At 37.3% G+C, this 18,808-nt stretch overlaps 1 protein-coding gene and 1 long non-coding RNA gene across 6 annotated transcripts in view; one reads left to right on the top strand and one right to left on the bottom strand.

The window, feature by feature from the left end:
* Positions 1-18,808, top strand: part of LOC110364356 (uncharacterized) — a 110,775-nt gene that overhangs the window by 7,384 nt on the left and 84,583 nt on the right. For all 3 annotated transcript variants that reach the window (XR_010475215.1, XR_010475214.1, XR_002423075.2), the window contains exon 3: positions 507-624. This is a non-coding gene — a long non-coding RNA (uncharacterized LOC110364356). The remainder of the gene's footprint in view (positions 1-506; positions 625-18,808) is intronic.
* The window catches only part of FGF7 (fibroblast growth factor 7), a 28,876-nt gene continuing 13,455 nt past the window's right edge, over positions 3,388-18,808 (bottom strand). For all 3 annotated transcript variants that reach the window (XM_005510046.3, XM_005510047.3, XM_005510048.4), the window contains exons 3-4: positions 4,877-4,980; positions 3,388-4,479 (exon numbers count right to left, since the gene is read on the bottom strand). In XM_005510046.3, the coding sequence (XP_005510103.1) occupies positions 4,285-4,479; positions 4,877-4,980 (299 nt within the window). In that variant the 3' untranslated portion in view covers positions 3,388-4,284. The remainder of the gene's footprint in view (positions 4,480-4,876; positions 4,981-18,808) is intronic.

Genomic DNA, 18,808 nt, shown 5'->3' with positions numbered 1-18,808 from the left:
TAAATAGATAATGGATAGAATTAACTGAAACTTAGTCAGACCAGAAAAAAATCTGAAGATTGTAGGAGGCTGCTGCTATGGTGTAGATTCTGTATCTGCATGAAACTTATGGTATGGGAGCTGTGCAAAATTCTACTGGAACGAATATTGAAAACCACTGAATAAAGTAAATTATATATTGCTGCCAGAATAATTCACAACCTCAACAAAACATATGCAAATGTATTAAATTACCAGAACTGGAACAACCACAGAGTCAGATTCACCCATGTGCAAAACCAAGCAGAATCAGAAGGGAGAGAGCAAAAAGTGTCCTGCTTGACTTCAAGTACATGAATGCAAGTGTTTCAGTTAACAGGCTTGGATCCCAAACCTGAAGTTGACCGTGGACATAAAGATTTGCACATTGGAGACAGGAAATAAAGGGAGTTATTATATTTGGAATATTAATGGAGTGATTTTCAAAATTAACATAAACTCTATTTTTTTCTTTTTTTAATTTTCAGGTTGCAATCCAAAGAAATGCGTATGGAAGAAATGGAATCTCAAAGGCTTTAAATCATACTAGTAAAGATGCTACTGCTAACATACAAGCCAGTGCATCTGCCAGTTCTGCAGCAGCCAGTAAGTCTTGTAAATATTTTTAGACACATATTGCACATTACTTTATACATTTTGGAAAGAAACTTTTAGTACATTGCAGAATCTAATTGTCAACATAATTTATTAGTAAGATTTTCAGTTTGATTTGCACAAAATTAAAATGTTATAGCAATTAAAAATGAAATGTGGATTTTGATCGACTCTAAATATATATCCTCCCAATAGGCTGATACTTCCATTTGATTAAGCTGTAAACTATATTACAAGATATATAAAGAAGCTGCTGATGCTCCATCGAGGAAAATCTGCTGGTTTTGATTTGTCAGTTCCTCTAATGCTAATGACATCTACTCTTTCTTTCTACTCCTTTCTCTGGCATGTGGCTCCCATTTTCAGTATGTCTTGCATTCTAGCCTCTTCTACCCCTTTGTCTTCCCTGTCCTCATAGGTCAGATCTTGGCTTTTATTCTTTCATACCAGCCTGCTGTTCTTTCTCATTGCTGCTATTTTAATATCTTTTTGCAAGCTTTTTGTGCTAATATTGCTTCTAGCTTGCTTCCTTTCTGAACATTTTCCAACATTTTGTTTCTTTAAACTAGCCAGCTTCTCTCTTCTTCCTGCCTGAAATTATTCTTTTCTGTCTAACAACTAAAGCCATCATTTTATGCTACCAATCTTCTCTTACTCCTTTTTATCTTCCCTCTGCCCCAACCATAACAAAGCGACTTCTGCCATCCTTGCCTTTTTTTTTTCCCCAAGTAGGAACTGATTATTTGTGAAGCAGGTTCAGTAGATCACCTCAGCTGTTGATTATAATAACACTTCTGACCTAAGTGAGTCTGTTTTAATGACGGTAATTTCTCCAGTCACTGAAACTATTGTTATTTTGATGTTTCTCTCCAAGATCTAATGACTTATTTTTTCCTGTGACAATAAAATAAAAGGGAGAAGCCTTAATATTTTAGCTCTTCCTGTTAGTATCATATTCTGTGATATTACTTTACTGCTTAGGCTTGTAGGATGCTCACAGTTTTGTTCAATAATCACTTGTTCTCTTTTATGACCCCTGAGAAGTTAGTTGCTTGTCTGGATCCACTTTGGTGCCTAGCTTTCTGTTAAATGAATAAGAATAGGGTGTATAGCCATATTAACATATCTTGTCTTCCATTAGAATTGACTGTCCATGGCTTCCAAATGTTCCATTTCCTCTAAAGGTCTCATGCTGTGCAACAATATCGCAGCAGCTCCTATAGACATACACAGGCTGACCTGGTTAGCAAGCCTGAACAGAGATAGCAATCTGCATAGGACACTACGGTGTCCTGTGTCGTAGCACAAGTCACTATGAGTGTGGGTAGAAACAGCTATATATTCACAGAAAGTAGTGCAGAGAGTTATCAGCAAAAAAGTTTCTTTGACAGCACAGTCTATTGCAGGGGTGTTAATAAATGTAAGAGTAGTTACATTTATACAGTCCTAAAATTCCATTCAGCCCTTTGAAGGCAACTGCGAGGCTGATGCAGCCCTCAGTGAACATGAGTTTGACACCTCTGGTCTGTTCCGTGAACACAGAATCCCAGAATGTCAGGGATTGGAAGGGACCTCGAAAGCTCATCCAGTGCAATCCCTCCGCCGGAGCAGGAACACCCAGATGAGGTTACACAGGAAGGTGTCCGGGCGGATCCCTCTCACCAGGTTTAATTCTAAGGAGGCCTTAGCTTTCCTAGTTGCCTCCCTACACCCTCTGACAACAGCCTTATATTCTCCCCAAGTGCCCAGCCCCTCCTTCCATGATCTACAAACTCTCCTCTTCCACTTGAGCTTACCCAGCAGTTCCCTGTTTAACCACGCAGGGCTCCTGGCTCCCTTCCTTGACTTCCTATGTGTCGGGATGCTCTGATCTTGAGCCCAATAACAAGTGATAGATAACCAGCAAACTTGTTCTCCATAGACCCGTTTGTATCTACACATAAATGTTTTCCAAATTACAGGATTTATTAAACAAGTTGTTGGGTTTTTTAAAGAAATATTTGTTAAAGAGTTGTTGTTGTTTTCTGAGAGTGCAGTTAGAAAGTATCTCATGTATGATAAAATGTCTGACTCTAGACACATGTAATGAAAAGTAGAGCATTTAAGACCATTAGTAGTTAACTTGACTCCATCGCAGTCATCTAGCAGCTGGTTTAGCTATTTTCTTGTGATCTTTATCTAAGCACAATTATCACAATGCCGAGACAACTTGTAAACAAACTGAACAGAATGAAACTATATAAAGCATTAGTCGTGTAGGGCTTAGCTGAACACTTTAGTAGCTAGAAAATTAAGATGTCTTTTCTTCATCAGGCCACATTGATTTTGGCTGAAGTTTCAAACTATTCATATAGGCTCTCACATATTCTGTACCTGTGAGAATAGGTTCTACCATCTGAGGATTAGTCCCAGTACCTGCTGGAACTGTAACTCTCTTTTACCTGGTGTAACTCTGAGCATGCTATGAAATTCAATTAGCAAGAGTATGTGGCAAAGATTTCGTACATTTTTGCATTGTTTCTTTTGAGATGTCCATTGTGCGATTTGCTGCGGGCTGTCATTTTTGTCTGCCATCCAATGTATGTTGGCAAGAGGGCTGTGTACTAGTCTTTGTGTCTGCTCACACAAAAAAATTCATGCATCTCAGCCAGACCATTTTGTTATTCCTTTAGAATTAAAAGCATATGAAACAGATGCAGCTTAATAAGTATTTTTTTTTTATAAATAACATTTAAATAACTTAGAACAATAAAGTTCAAATACAACTTAAAATAAAGTTTAATGCTGTAACAACAGGAAAAGCATGTATAAGGGTAGAAAAACAATATTGAAAGCTGTATGCCCTAACAGGAATTATACAAAAGATAGGATATGTTACATAAAAAACCTTAGTATGTCTGAATTTTTGCTTCATCGTTATATAAAATGTTAATTTGTGAAAAGTGAGATGAAGTACATTATTAATTCCTATTCTTATTTTACATACACTATTTGAAACATCTTTTAGAGCAGCATTAGGTATTTATTTCATTAATAGATAGGAACATTTTGTAGTAGAGTAAACTTAGTTTTTCCAAACTAACTCTTTTATCTGAATACAACAATAAACATTTACAAGATTATATATTTTTTTTCTGAACATATAGTTTATGTATAGGATATCAGTTTCTTGGGGGAAGTATTTAAAATACTGCTCAGCCTCCACGTTTACTACTGACTTGATAATCTGACAACTCATTCCAGCAGCCTTAAAGTCTGACATATTTTACACAACATTATCATCTGCTTATTATTATTATAGCAGCCATATTTAAGAAGCAGATAGGTTTTTTTTCTTAAATAAAATATTATCAGATAATCAAGTCATGGCTTATTCTTCGGGGTAAATTAATTTAAGAAACTACCCAGTTACAATGACTAAGATAACGATTGTACAACTCTTTAGAATTTTTTACAACTTTTAGTTAGTAAATCTGGTTTTGTGTATATTTTCAAATCTTTTTCATGTAGTCTCTTAAAAATAAACATAAATGCGCAAGTCCAGCTTGTTCAGTTTCTCAGTAGTATTCCAGCCTCTCTTGATATCTCATCAAATAGTCGTCTTAAAAATAATCTTCCTGCTGGAACCAGTTCTTTATAGATCATTTGTGATTAGGATATTGCCAGAGGAAGAAAGTGGGATGCTCTGTGTTCTTTCTTTGTTTTTTTACCTTTCATGGGGACCCCTTTGTGGTTTAAAGTAACAAACATCTCCTTTCCTTTGTGTGTCCATTTTGCAGAAGCATAAGTATTATAATGGTTCTCTTCAATCAGTTCTATGAAGTTGCAGTCCTCATTGCATACTTTCTGTTGAGAGTAGATAATAAAATAGAGTAAAATAAGTACGAGGGTATTTTTAATACTTAAATTGGGGAAGACGGGAGAAGAATATGCACTATAAACCCCACTTATTAATAATATTTTTAATTAATAAATAGGAATTCTGAAATCTGTATATTGAATATTTTAGCTTTGTCTATCCCCCCTTAGTATTCCACATTTTTAAAAAGTATATGAGCTCTAAGCACGGAATTTATTAAATAGACATAAAAGTCTACTACAGAACATATGGGAGAAGTGCAGGATACGTTTTAAATTGTTAGGAATCTAGTTTATACAAACTATACAGATACTACATCTAAAAATATCTATCTTTAAGGTTGTATGTGGTAATTGTACACAGAAGAGAAGTTTGCATCCATACCTTTCCATAGAGTCTTCCTGACTTGTTCATTGCCAGAAAGTATTCACTTTCCACTCCTTTGATTGCCACTATTCCGACTGCCACTGTTCGGATTTCTAGAATACCTGTGAAGGGACACAGTAAGGGCTGAAATATGGTTGGTTGTTTCCATGTCAACTTAGGAGGTTTAGTTAAACTGATGTTCTGTAATACTTCTGCCTTTTCTTAAAATCTGCAGCAACTAGTCACAGAAAACAGAAAAATCATGTATTTATTCATGTGAAGAGAGGGCTAGACTTTAAAAATCATCTCTATGTGATCATGTCTCCACACAGCCAGTTAAAATTTTTAGGTATATACTGAAGTTGCCATGTTAGTATATGTAATTTTTCTGTTTTTGAAGAATCAGCATGTCTTTATCAGGGTTCATTTGGGAGAATTATATGCATAGCCATCAATGTTCACAGAATTTGTGTAAAGCCTTTATTTTGAAGACTTGTGTAGCAGTATCACCGCTTTGAAAGAGTGTAAGCCTTAGAACTTGTGAGTGATAGAAAACAGACCACGGTGTCTTAAATAAGATAAAGTATTTGTTTGACCTTTGTGTGCTTTTATGACTGATGAGAGCTGTAAAGATACGTGTATTTGAAAATCATTAAAAGCTGCTCTGAGAACTTATTTATTCAAACCCGAAAACATTTAGAGTTGTTTTCTGCAAATTACGCGATTTTCATCTTGCTGATGTATATCTGCAATAGCTTTCTGTAGCCACTATGACACATTTAAGTTACCTGCAACATAACAACATATTCTTGTGTTAATAAAACAAACAAATAACTGAGCAAAGGCAGGAGGATGGTGCAAGTTATTAAGGAACATCAGGTTGTTTTCAAGCTTGAATATTATTATTCCTTTAAGCGATAGCTTAGATTTCTGAGATGAGGTATTTTCTTCCACACTGAGCCACCTACAGAACTGTGTGCAGTAGCATCTGTACTGTGACTCGTTCTCCAGAGTGAGGCCTTCCGAAGCCAGCCAGCTCTTGGCAAATTCCAGTATCTGAAGCATGGGGGAGGAAAGCAAAGTAGGAGGAAAGAGGGGCTTGTGTTAGATTGTCGCCTGAAAGATGACCTTCCTCTTGAACAAAATTTCTTCTCTTTCAAGTTTGTATTGGCTCTTCACAGCCACCACACACGGTAATAATTTTTCATTATTTGGTTTTAGAAAGGCATGAAATATCTAGGATATTTCTCCTTCTTATAGTTTTTTTAGTATCCTGATGTCCTTTGCTTGCTTTACTGTTCTGTGTTCTTCCTTGATATTACTGATATATCAGTCACAGAATCACAGAATCCGAGAATATCAGGGATTGGAAGCGACCTGGAAAGCTCACCCAGTGCAATCCCCCCATGGAGCAGGAACACCCAGATGAGGTTACACAGGAAGGTGTCCAGGGGGTTGGAATGTCTGCACAGAAGGAGACTCCACAACCCCCCTGGGCAGCCTGGGCCAGGCTCTGCCACCCTCACCAGGAACAAGTTTCTTCTCACACTTAGGTGGAACCTCCTGTGTTTCAGTTTGCACCCATTACCCCTTGTCCTACCATTGGTTGTCACCGAAAAGAGCCTGGCTCCATCCTCCTGACACTCACCCTAGCCTGTATTTCTTTTTCTTCCTATTTTCCCTACCAGTAGATCAGTTGTCTCTTCTCATGGTCCGTGCCCTGCTGAGCGTTCATCTCTGAACACTTACACTGCTGTGCTTCTCTACAATGCTAAGCCAACTTTAAGTCAAGCTTTCAGAATTCTTTGACAAGTTTCACTCTGCTGCAGGCCTAGCAACAAGTCTTACAAAGAGTAATTTCTAACTGAAACTTACAAAAATTATATTAACTTTCATTTAAATTACACTTTAGAAAAACCACAGCGAGGCTGAAAAACAGATGAACATCTGCATCTAGCCAAACAAAAAACATAACAGTGGAAGGGATCTCTGGGTCATCAAGTCCAGTGCTCTGCTAGCCTGGGAATTGCATCAGATAATTCTCTTTTCATAAACTTTGCCAATACTAAATTGGAGTTGTTATTTCTTTGCCCCCAGTGTTTCCGCTGAAGGCTGTTCCAGAGTTTGATTTATTTTAATGGCTAGAGACTCTGTAGTAATTTGCAATCTGCATTTTTTCAGCGACAGCTTATATCCATTTGTTCTTTTGCCTCTGCTGGCCATTAACTTAAGGAGAGGGGTTTTTTTTTAAAAAAAAATCCATGTTTGAGTTTTCTATTTATACAGAACTAAAAACCAGAAAGATTCAAAATGGCTTTTTAAAACAATTTGTGCCAATAGAAATTGAGATTTCTTTGAGCAGGCGGATGCTGGCTGAAGTTACAGTGGTAAGAAATACTACTGCTTTTAAAAAGGACATGCCAAAAGCTTTTCTCCAAGGCTATATTATTGCTAGAATTTTTACATGATTTTTTAGCTTTTTTTCTTTCCCCATGAAGTAGATGGTGACATTCATACTAACTTGTAGGAATTCTTTTATTTTAGTTTTTGGTAGTAGTTTTTCTACTTTCTTCTCAGTTGAGACATAAATGTCTTTCATGTGGAAACTTTGCACTATCCATATAGAATTTAGTAGAGGATAGAAGCTGGGGATGTACAAATATTTTATAAGCCTACTGTATAGCAAATCTGAATGGCAAAATAAAATATTATCTCTCAAAGTTTCATTCTACTTGGGCACTACGTGCGATACATTTACTGTATTCAAATCTTTACGTGTTTTTTCATCTTATTTTAAAAAATCCCATTGTGCCTACAAGGCAATGCATTTTAATTAAAGACAGATCATTTGAAATTCACAAATTGTTAGGTATATTCAGTACTGTTTGCTATGCTTTTATGTGCTTTTCAGAATTTTAAGCAATTATGTACCACCAGAATTAGGACTAACTCTCACATAAGTAGTATTTGACACTCTAACTCAGAGGTAATTTGAAATCCAAAGAATGTTTTAGGTCTTTGAATGGCACTTTTCTAAAGATACTCTGTCTGTGCATCTCTTCATAAAGTTTAGTGAACTCTCCAATAACTATGTCACTTTAAAAATGTTGTGATGTTAGCCATGTTCAAGAGAGAAAACAAGACCACGGAGGGATCAGAGGAAACAGAGCTTGTGCATTCTGGATTCTTTGCTCAGAACAAATCTATCTCAGAGTTAAATGGCCAGTCATTAACTGCATGCACTCAGTTTTCTGTTCCCAGTTCTACGTCATGTCTGTTCCGATCTGTCTTTATATGTCCCTGAAGGAGAACCGAACCATGATTTTCTCCATTTTCAGCAAGGCATTCATGCGATTTTGGTCTCTGAGGCAGCATCTCACATGCACTGAAAAATTAGAAAGAACTGAAATCTTCCTTTGGAAGTAAAAAGTTCTAATTCTTTCAGTCTCTGTTCATGAAAAGAAAAAAGTCACCAAGCTTGGATGGGAAAGAGAAAATTCTTATATGTAGACTGCTTCATTGAAATCCTCTTTTAATAATCTAATAACCAAAATAACTTTAAAGACATGCTTAAATTGACAGATACTGATGATGAGAATTTCAGAAGGCCAAACTTTAACAAGGTCTTAAATATCCTTGGTTTAAAAATGAAAATGCAAACTATGCTTTTCATTTACTGTATGTTAAGCATCCACATAGAAGTTCAGAAGAGGTTAAAGAGAAGACTGGAATATACCACAAAGTAACTGGGAAAGAAATCAGATTAAATCCATAAAGAGGAAAAGAACCTCCAAAACCCAACCCTGAAAATGGGCATAGAAAATTGAAACCAACCATAATTTCTATAAAATCAGCATGAAATTCCAAACAATTCTATATGGTTGCATGGTCAGTGTATCAAATGTAGCTTGAAACTCCTGTAGTGAATGAAGTTTCCTACAGACCTGAAATTCTGTCCAGTGTATGTAAAATACAGTCAGTTGATATGTGCTTTAGTTTCTCAGTTTCTGTAGTATTCTAAATGCCGGAAAGAAGGCAATAAGCAGTTAAGGAAAGAAAAAGGAAAGAAAAGCAAATGTCCAGAAGCTAGTTATTAATATTATTTAATGTTCTCATTCTTTCCTTTTAAAAAAATAGCTAACAGTATATCTAATGCCGATTTTATAAAATATGCTAAATGGTTTATAATACTAAATTTTGCATAGTATTTACAGCATTTTATTCCTTGTGGCCTCTCTGTGCACTGAAGTTGGAAAAAAAACTAGTCTGTTCATGATTTTTAGTGTTAGGGAGGCTGGCACTGACAGTTAAGCACTCATGAGGAACGTGTTTGTGAAACACCCTTTCCTAGGCAGAATTGACTTACGTTAAAGTATGTGGAATCTCAAACATGGAAAGAGGGGGTGGAAAAGACTTGGATGGAGAATAAGTCTAAACAAAATGAAACTTCCAAATGTCACTAACTTGTGTTTCTAGTTAATTAAATTTGGAGCATCCAATTATGAATTCAAGTGACCTTTGCAGATGACTCAAGGCCAAGAAAAATGCTCTCATCATTGCTTACAAGACAGTGTTTAATGGTATTTAATGTAATTTGTTCTTTTGTTCTGGAATGTAATAAGTTAATGTTTGTGCTTCTTAAAGCAAGAAAATACTAAAAACATAGTGGTCAATCATACAGTATTTTGGAAAACTTTCATGGTGTTATTAGCGCATGCCTGCATTCGGTGAGTCATCGCAGTAGTGTCATAGAATCGTAGAATCATTTCGGTTGAAGGAAACCCTCAGGATCATCAACTCCGATTGTAACCTAATCAACTCTAGCACTAAACCGTGACCCTAAGAAGCTCATCTAAAAGCCTTTAAAACACCTCCAGGGATGGTGACTCCACCACTTCCCTGGGCAGTCCGTTCCAACACCTGACAACCCTTTCTGTGAAGAATTTTTTCCTAATATCCAATCTAAACCTCCCCTGGCGCAACTTGAGGCCATTTCCTCTTGTCCTATTACTTTCTACTTGGGAAAAGAGACCAACACCATCCATACTACAACCTCCTTTCAGGTAGCTGTAGGCAGCGATAAGGTTTCCCCTCAGCCTCCTTTTCTCCAGGCTAAACAGCCCCAGCTCCCTCAACCATTCCTCATAAGACTTGTGCTCCAGGCTCCTCACCAGCTTCATCGCTCTCCTCTGCACTCTCTCTAGTACCTCAATGTCTTTCTTATGATGAAGGGCCCAAAACTGAACACAGTATTCTAGGTGTGGCCTCACCAGCGCCGAGTACAGTGGCACAATCACTTCCCCAGTCCTGCTGGCCACACTATTCCTGATAAAAGCCAGGATGCTGTTGACCTTTTTGACCACCTGGGCACACTGCTGGCTCATATTCAACCACTGTCAATCAACACCACCAGATCCCTCTCTGCCAGGCAGCTTTCCAACCACTCTTCTCCGAGCCTGTAGCATACAACCTAAGTGCAGAACCCAGCGCTTGGCCTGGTTAAACCTCATACAACTGGCCTCTGCCCAATGATCCAGCTGGTCCAGATCCCTCTGTATGGCCTTCCTACCCTCCAGCAGATCAACACTCCCACCCAATTTGGTGTCATCTGCAGACTTACTAAGGGTGCACTCAATCCCCTCATCCAGATCACTGATTAAGGGCCTAAACAGAACTGTGAGCCCTGTGAGAATAGTGAGCCCTGTGGAACACCACTTGTGACCAGCTGCTAACTGGATTTGGCTCTATTCACCACAACTTTTTGGGCCCGGTTCTTTATCCATCACAGATACACCCATCCAGGCCATGAGCTGCAGCTTCTCCAGGAGAATGAAATACGTTTATTAGCTGGCTTATTACACTTTAAATGTTTTTTTCCAGAGGACGCTATCAGTATTTGTTTTCTGAAAGTAAATGAATACTTTCATGGCATAGTTTGTGAAGTATTTGTTTGTGCTTAAGTTATTTTGATTCTCAATAATATTTTTAAATGGTTGTGGCTTAGAGTTCATTTTAGCTAGAGCAACTTGTGTGCTCATTCTCTCTCAGATATAAAATCTAATGGTAAAAAATTTACTGCAAAAAGGTATTAATTTAAGAGATATTGTAATAGGATTTAATTATTCTTTTACCCTTCCCCATTATTAAATTACAATTGATAGAAAGTAGAATTTGCATTTGTATTTTGTACTTTTCTTAGCAAGAGAGTGCAAGAGCTTCCCAGATGGTACCTCATAGAACTTGTTTGTAAGTAGAAATAGACATACAAGTATACGTTATAATGATTTTCAAAGCAGAAATGAGATTTTCTGTCAATTTTCTGTCTATGGATATGATTTTAATAAGCAATTAATTATGGTAAGAGAAAAAAGCTACTACATAAATTCACTATCACTTTCTCTTTTATCTGTCATATATCTGCTTCTCTTTGTGATAGTCAGGATTTGGATTTATGGCATAAACACATATAAAATATGTTATTATTTACGGCATGGACCAATATAAAAGGCTAAGAAAGCTTTTATTTAAAGGCTTTGTACTGTATCCATGTGTGCATTTGCCATGCATATGTAGACTAACTGAAGCACTCTAGATATGAATATGACTGTAAAAATGATCTGCACATAAACAGTGGATCTGTCAGGGATTTTCAGTAGAACCATTGAAGCTACTGCTTCAGTGAGGTGCCAGACATCTGGATATTATGGACAAATATTCAAAGCACTCAAAACTCCTGGGTTTGTCCCATATTTAATTTCCAAGCAGGAAAAATTGCAGTTGTCTGAGGAAACATGATTAACGATAGAGAGATATTCCTTGAGGACTTGATGCAGCGTATCGTTCATGCATCCTCAAGTAGCAGAATTTGCTTATAAGGTTTAGTCTGTGTGCAGAACATGCTTAATTAAGTATAAGCAGGTGATGTTTAATTAACTTTTTGCGATTCATTGGGCACAAAACCAGTAGACATACTCTATTAAAAAAACGAACAAATTGCTAAATGGAAGTCCACTAAGGTATTTTTTGTACTTTGATTTATTTTCATGTACTGATCATTTTAAAGATTTCTCACTTGACATTATCCAAAATTTCTCTGCTGTTTGCCAGTTCTACAAGCTGATTGGTACATGCAATGCTAGATAGAATGACTCTGTAATAAACCATTGTCCTGGTGGCATTCAACAGTTGAGAGTTAAGTTAGTTATGGAATTTGAGCCATGTCAAGGTTTCTGAAAGAAACTGCTCACTTCCTAACTGTGGAGAGAGTATAAAAACACAAGATGAGAAGGAAACAGAAGAGAGAAGGTACAGCAGGGAAGCAAATGACTGTTGAGAAATGCTGTTATTTTACTTACAAGATCTGTTCTTTGCATGTGTACTTGGACTTGTGAGTGTTTACCTTTGTGACAGAAAAGGAAGGAGTAAGCAGATTTCCACTCTCAAGTCTGCATTGTTCAAAGTATTTAAACAGTTTCACATACATCAACAAATGTATAATCTGGCTTTCTGAATATGTATTACTGGAACCACAGCACGAAATGTAAAGTCTTGTTTGAACTTCCAGATTGGTGTTTAGGAAATACAGCTTTCTTTTTACTTACAAATCACAGAATCACAGAATCCGAGAATCTCAGGGATTGGAAGGGACCTGGAAAGCTCACCCAGTGCAATCCCCCCATGGAGCAGGAACACCCAGATGAGGTTACACAGGAAGGTGTCCAGGCGGGTTGGAATGTCTGCAGAGAAGGAGACTCCACAACCCCCCTGGGCAGCCTGGGCCAGTGTTCTGTCACCCTCACTGGGAAGAAGTTTCTTCTCAAATTTAAGTGGAACCTCTTGTGTTCCAGTTTGAACACGTTACCCCTTGTCCTACCAGTGGTTGTCACCGAGAAGAGCCTGGCTCCATCCTCCTGACACTCACCCTTTAGATATCTGTAAACATGAATGAGGTCACCCCTCAGTCTCCTCTTGTCCAGCTCCAGAGCCCCAGCTCCCTCAGCCTTTCCTCACACGGGAGATGCTCCACTCCCTTCAGCATCTTTGTTGCCCTGCGCTGGACTCTCTCCAGCAGTTCCCTGTCCTGCTGGAACTGAGGGGCCACAACTGGACACAATATTCCAGGTGTGGTCTCCCCAGGGCAGAGCAGAGGGGCAGGAGAACCTCTCTGACCTACTGACCACCCCCTTCTAACCCACCCCAGGTACCATTGGCTTCCTGGCCACAAGGGCCCAGTGCTGGCTCATGGTCACCCTGCTGTCCCCAGGACCCCCAGGTCCCTTTCCCTACGCTGCTCTCTAATAGGTCATTCCCCAACTTATACTGGAACCTGGGGTTGTTCCTACCCAGATACAAAACTCTACACTTGCCCTTGTTCTATTTCATTACATTTTTCCCTGCCCAGCTCTCCAGCCTGTCCAGGTCTCTGATGGCAGCACAGCTTCCAGTGTCACCACTCCTCCCAGCTTGGTGTCATTTACCACATTTAATCTGCAGTGGGAAATGCTAAAAGCCATAATACCCTTTCTAGTTACTTTTCAAAGTGAATAAATATAAACCAGTGCTCATCAGTTTACAACACTCAGTAAAGCTTACCCTCACTAGTTACCATAGTGAGGATTTCAGTCACCATGTTGCAGTGAATTATTGCTGAAGAGAAATAGCTTAGAATTTTTGAGTATTTTCCCTTATTGTACCACCTGGTTTGGCCTTAGTTTTGTATTAACTCTCTGCTAATGTTGGTGAGTTAGATAGTTTGTAAATCAAATGCTTCATTCTTCATTGAAAATGGTAGTGTGATAAGAATTGGTCTAGAATATTCTGGCTCTAAATTTTCTTTCCTTCTGTTTATATCTCTGGAACATTAGCACTTTGGATCACTGTCTTTCCAATATTTCTCTTAATTTGATATTCAAAACCAAAAGGGGGTGACATTTTTCACTGAAGTAGGTTCTAAAATTATGGAACTTTTGAATTTAGATGTCTGAGTTGTGAACAGCAGTGTTCAGTCACACCTGAACAACACACTGCCCCGGGCATCCACTTGTGAATTTCTCCTTAAACTTATTAAAATGCCTCACTTTGCTGATCTCCACTGTGCATTTCATACGGATACGTTTTCTTGATCAGCCCTTCATGCAGCATGTAGTAATTTTTCATTTTTGCAGGCAACTATTTTCCTCCAATAAAAATTGCCTTGGAGCCAAACATATGGTTCTAATGAAAAATAATATTATTTTTTAGAATTAATAATATCTTAATCCTCAATCTGAAAAAGTACAGCATTAATAATGTGCTGATATTAAAAATGGAAAAAAAAGGGTGGAGTGACTTTACAAAATATAATTGTAGCAGTAAGAAGCAAGTAAGAAAATCATCAAGCAGTAAGAAAACTAATGATTTAATAATTTAGAGCTAAATTTGTACAAAAAATACTTTCCCTGCAGCTCAGATGAAGAATGTTTTTAGTATTTAAACATTCAGTGCCAATTTCACTAGAACAAATCTTCTTTTCAAGCTTTGCAGACATTTAGAATCTAGCTGCAAAATAGCAAATGTAAATGCAAAATGCTGCTAATCAATTTTTCACAGCAAAATGAGCTACATCCGTTTAGTGGTGCAAAACTTTCCAAATGTAGAGTTTCAGTGCCTACCGCTATTCTGATTGTCTGAAACTTGGAAAGTTCCAGATAGGACTAGAGCCTCCTGTCTCTCCAAATTCTTCACTGATGTAAAAGTGTTTAAATATATTAATTCGTTCTTTGATATTTGTTACTATGCTATTTTGTGTTTTCATCTAGTAAAGAGCTAGTGTTTTGGTGTCTTGCCTCAACATCATCACTGATTAAATTTCCTTCCCGCTTTCCTGGGTATAATTAGTGATCATAGTTGATATAAAATAGTCATATCATTTCTATTGGAAGACTTTTTCCTCTGTTTTTCTAAGGAAGACAGGAGTGCATATTCACGTACCTTTTCTGTCTAGAGGATGATTCATTATCTGAATTGTGTTCTGAAGAACTTCAATTCAGGTGCACTTCATGTGCTGTTATGGTTTATCACCTGTGTAATCTGGCTACAGGCAGTTCCAAAGATGTCCTAAATAGAACATGACGCTGTGTGCTGGACTGACTTTGTTAAACGGGGCAAAAACACGTCTAAGACATAACCTGTTCTTTTTTATATGAAGTATCCCAGCTCTTTTGTTCTGCAGATTGTACTGTTTCCAGCCGTTCCTGTGCTGGCTTCTCTGGTCCCTGAGACAGGCCTGACAGAAGGAATAGCAGAGCTGTTTTCTAGGGACAAACCCAATCTAAGAGCTGCCTTCCTTTTCTTTCAGGATCATTTAGCATTATGCGTTGTTGACAATCATTACTAAAAGCTATTATTAAATGCACACAGAATGATCATAATTGCATTCTCCGTGCTGAAAACTGTATTATCAGTTTAAATATAAAGTAAAATGCATTTTTAATACTGAAAATGTTCCCAGATGTTATGAAAATGTAGGGCAAGCACTACCCAACTGAATACATTTTAGTTTGATTTCCAAATCAGATCTGCTACTTGGTGCAGGAACAGCTGAAGCCAGACATCTGAATATATCAATTAGAGCATCTGCAAGAACACAAGCAGGCAGTACGTAATTCCTTTCAAGGTACAAAATGCAAGAAGCTGCTAAGAAAATCATACTAACCCCTTGCTGCACCAGAGTGGGAACTGATAGAAACCATCTGCCTCACTCTTTCTGCCTTCAAAACACTACTGGACATGTATTTATATGATATGGTCTCTCAAATTGTTCTGGTTTGCTGCCGACAAATAATTTAGATTTAGTTGAACTTTCAAAATCTATCTTAGACCAAACACTGAAATATAAACTCATAGAAGAAAATGTAAAAATCCTCAAAATAAAAACCAATCTAATAATTTAATCCAATTCTGTGAAATAAATAAGGATTTTTTGATGTCTTTCCTGTCTTCCTCAGTACAGGGATCAAAATGTGTGTCAGTTATCCAAAAATCTTGGTTTTTTTTAAATAGCTTAATAATTCCTTGTCTTAATTTTGGCTAATGCCATTAGTTTACTTTTAGTTACACAGTATTTTTACCAGTGTAAAAACTTTGTCTGATGAAAGCCTGACTTTAGGGAAACTGTACAGTTAACAGAGCATAGCATTAACCAAATGATATGAAGAGTTTCTTTAAACTTTTTTATTAACTTTAACACACTTTCTTATGTGTTATTCATTTGTACACAACCCAGTTTCTCACTGGTTTTGTTCTAGTTTTTATAGCCCTGTGTGGGAATCAGTGCAGTTATGTTTCTTTCAATTATCATTGTTTACATCAGGTGAACTTACGTAAAAGGGGCATATAAACGGAAAGGAAAGCTGCCTTGGGTTGCTACCCGCTCTTCCTTTGCATTATCACCAATTACCCTACTTACAGGCTATTTTAAAGGGAGGATTTTCATTTGTATCTAATGCTGCTTAACTCCACCTTTAGTTACTGAAGCATTCTTAAAAACCTAGCCCTTAGTCCTTTAGAAGATCAAGTCTCTTAAAAAAAGAAACTGGCTCTCAGAGCACACAGGTACTAATGTATTACTCTATTGTGACAGTTTATGATAAAGTTATCTGTGACCGGGCTGTTAAAGGACTTGATATCTTAAATTCAGATCCATCCTGGCAGCCGTATTATTATATTCCAAATGTCCATCTCTGACAATAACTGAGCAACCTGTTTGATAGACGGCAGCACAGTGCACTGGCATAAGCATCAAGACATTGTTTTCTCTTGATCTTGAGACAAAAGGAAGATTTCATTCCACTCAAGCATTTGATAACAGTTTCAGATGGGCTTTTGGGAATGCTTCACTTTTCAATTTCTCTGCTACGATTTACATAATGCTTATTTTGCTTTTATGTGTCTTGGTGTCATGAAGTTTCGATGGGCTCCATAGAAGTAATGCATAAGCAATCTGTAGCAGCATATACGGACCCCTTTAAAATCTGGAAAAGTGCTGGGCTATGATTTGTAGATATTTGGAAACATGCATTTCAGCTAATGGGCTTAAACAACACCTTGTTCAAGCGGGGAAGGGTAAAATGTTCTCTGTGAGGAAGCAGAGTAACATGGTAAAGATTTCTCCCATAGGTTCAGAGAGCTAGAGAGTTTAGATGAAGGTTAGTGGGTTTTTAAGCTGAGACTATGGGCTGGGTAGCAGAAGCTATATGTGCAAGTAAAGGGTTTGAAGCTCTTACATTTTTATTTTGTGGAATATTTGCATTAAGTTTGTATAATTTTGTGATTAGTAGACTCAGGTGCAGGCCTTTTTTGATTCTGCATTGCATTTATGATCCTTTCTGCTTCTGATGATACTGTTCTCTCCTACAGTTTGTAACACAAAAGTAAAAGTTTACTGTGTTACATTAGACTCCACAGGAAATTTTAGCGCTGCCTTGAAGACCACAAAGTTAGAAGAGCACAGAGCTTGGCTGTTCCTGTAGCGGTGTGGCCTAAAATAGATACAAAAAACCTGTTCTTGGTAAAGAGTTTGCTATGCTTTTTTGTTTCTCTGAGTGGAACAATTAGGACTATTCCAAGCACTTAGAGTGGTGAAGAAACCTTTTTTTCCCTTGCATAAAATATTAGTGACTTCAGCTGTATTGCATCAAGGAGCTGGAGAAAAAGTACTAAAGTTGACAGAGGAGACAATTGGTTTTTTACCACAAAAATGAAACAAAGTGCTTCTGCTGTTCTTGACTTGGTCTTTTTGTGCCGCCTCAATTCCTCCATGGCTGTCAACGTATTCTTGATTCATATGTGAATGCAAATATTATATGGTAGAAAAAATAATTACAAAAAAAGTTTATATTTTTACTATTAAATCTATATTCAGTATAAATAATGCATTCAGTTTTAACTCAGTACAGAAATGTGGATCTGTGATTTTAATATAGCTCAAAAAATTAGAATAAAGTTCCATTTATATCTTTCATACAGAAATATAAAATTGCACATAGATTTGAAAAGTGATAGCTAATTATTTTTCAAGTTGAATATCCTAAATTGAGCATATTCTGGTGTATTGTACTCTTAAGCCCGTATCTTGAGTAGAATAAATAGAGATAACAACATTACTCCAAGATAGATGTTGTTAAGATACAGATAAATCATTCTGACTTGAAAGTCAGGAAAAGATGAATGGTGGAACAGGAATTTCATTTTTCTTTATGCCAGTCTGTATTACCAATGTTATGAAACTATATCTTAAAGTAAAAGCACATGGATTTGCAGGAGCAATAGCTATTATTTGGCACCTTCTAAAATTAACTCCTTAAGCCATTGATAGGCAGCAGTGACAAAACTCTTAGGGGTTTCAGTAGAGCCAGGCTTTTACAAACAGCATATATTTGTCTCTTTCCTAATATGGGTCTCTCAACTCTTGAGCAAACTTTTCCTAATGAATCACGGGGTTAGACAGCTTTTCCACTAGTCAGTAACTTAACTCCTCCACAGCTGTGCAATATTTTTTCCTTTCAACAGCAACTACTGAGGCTATTAATGGTAGTTCTCTATAGTTCATCAGTAAGTCAATATGAAGAGAACAGCCATATTTTGACTGTATGTTGAAAAGAGAGCTAATGCTGTACTTTCAATGATTACATTCTCATGTTGGTTACATCTCTATGTTGTTGAGAATGTATTTCAGTCAAATTCCATGCAAACAGAGAAGGAAATACTTTTTACCTGTATGAACAGGGAACTGCTGGGTATGCTCAAGTAGAAGAGGAGAGAACTTGGGGAGAATATAAGGCTGTTGTCAGAGGGTGTAGGGAGGCAACTAGGAAAGCTAAGGCCTCCTTAGAATTAAACCTGACGAGAGGGGTCAAGGACAACAGGAAGAGCTTTTTCCAAAATGTGGCAGATAAAACTAACAGCAGAGGC

Source organism: Columba livia, chromosome 11 (assembly GCF_036013475.1).
Source record: "Columba livia isolate bColLiv1 breed racing homer chromosome 11, bColLiv1.pat.W.v2, whole genome shotgun sequence".
In the NCBI taxonomy this organism is placed as follows: Eukaryota; Metazoa; Chordata; class Aves; order Columbiformes; family Columbidae; genus Columba; species Columba livia.
The sequence above is the reverse complement of the archived record's forward strand: the minus strand, read 5'-3'. Positions and strand labels throughout refer to the sequence as shown.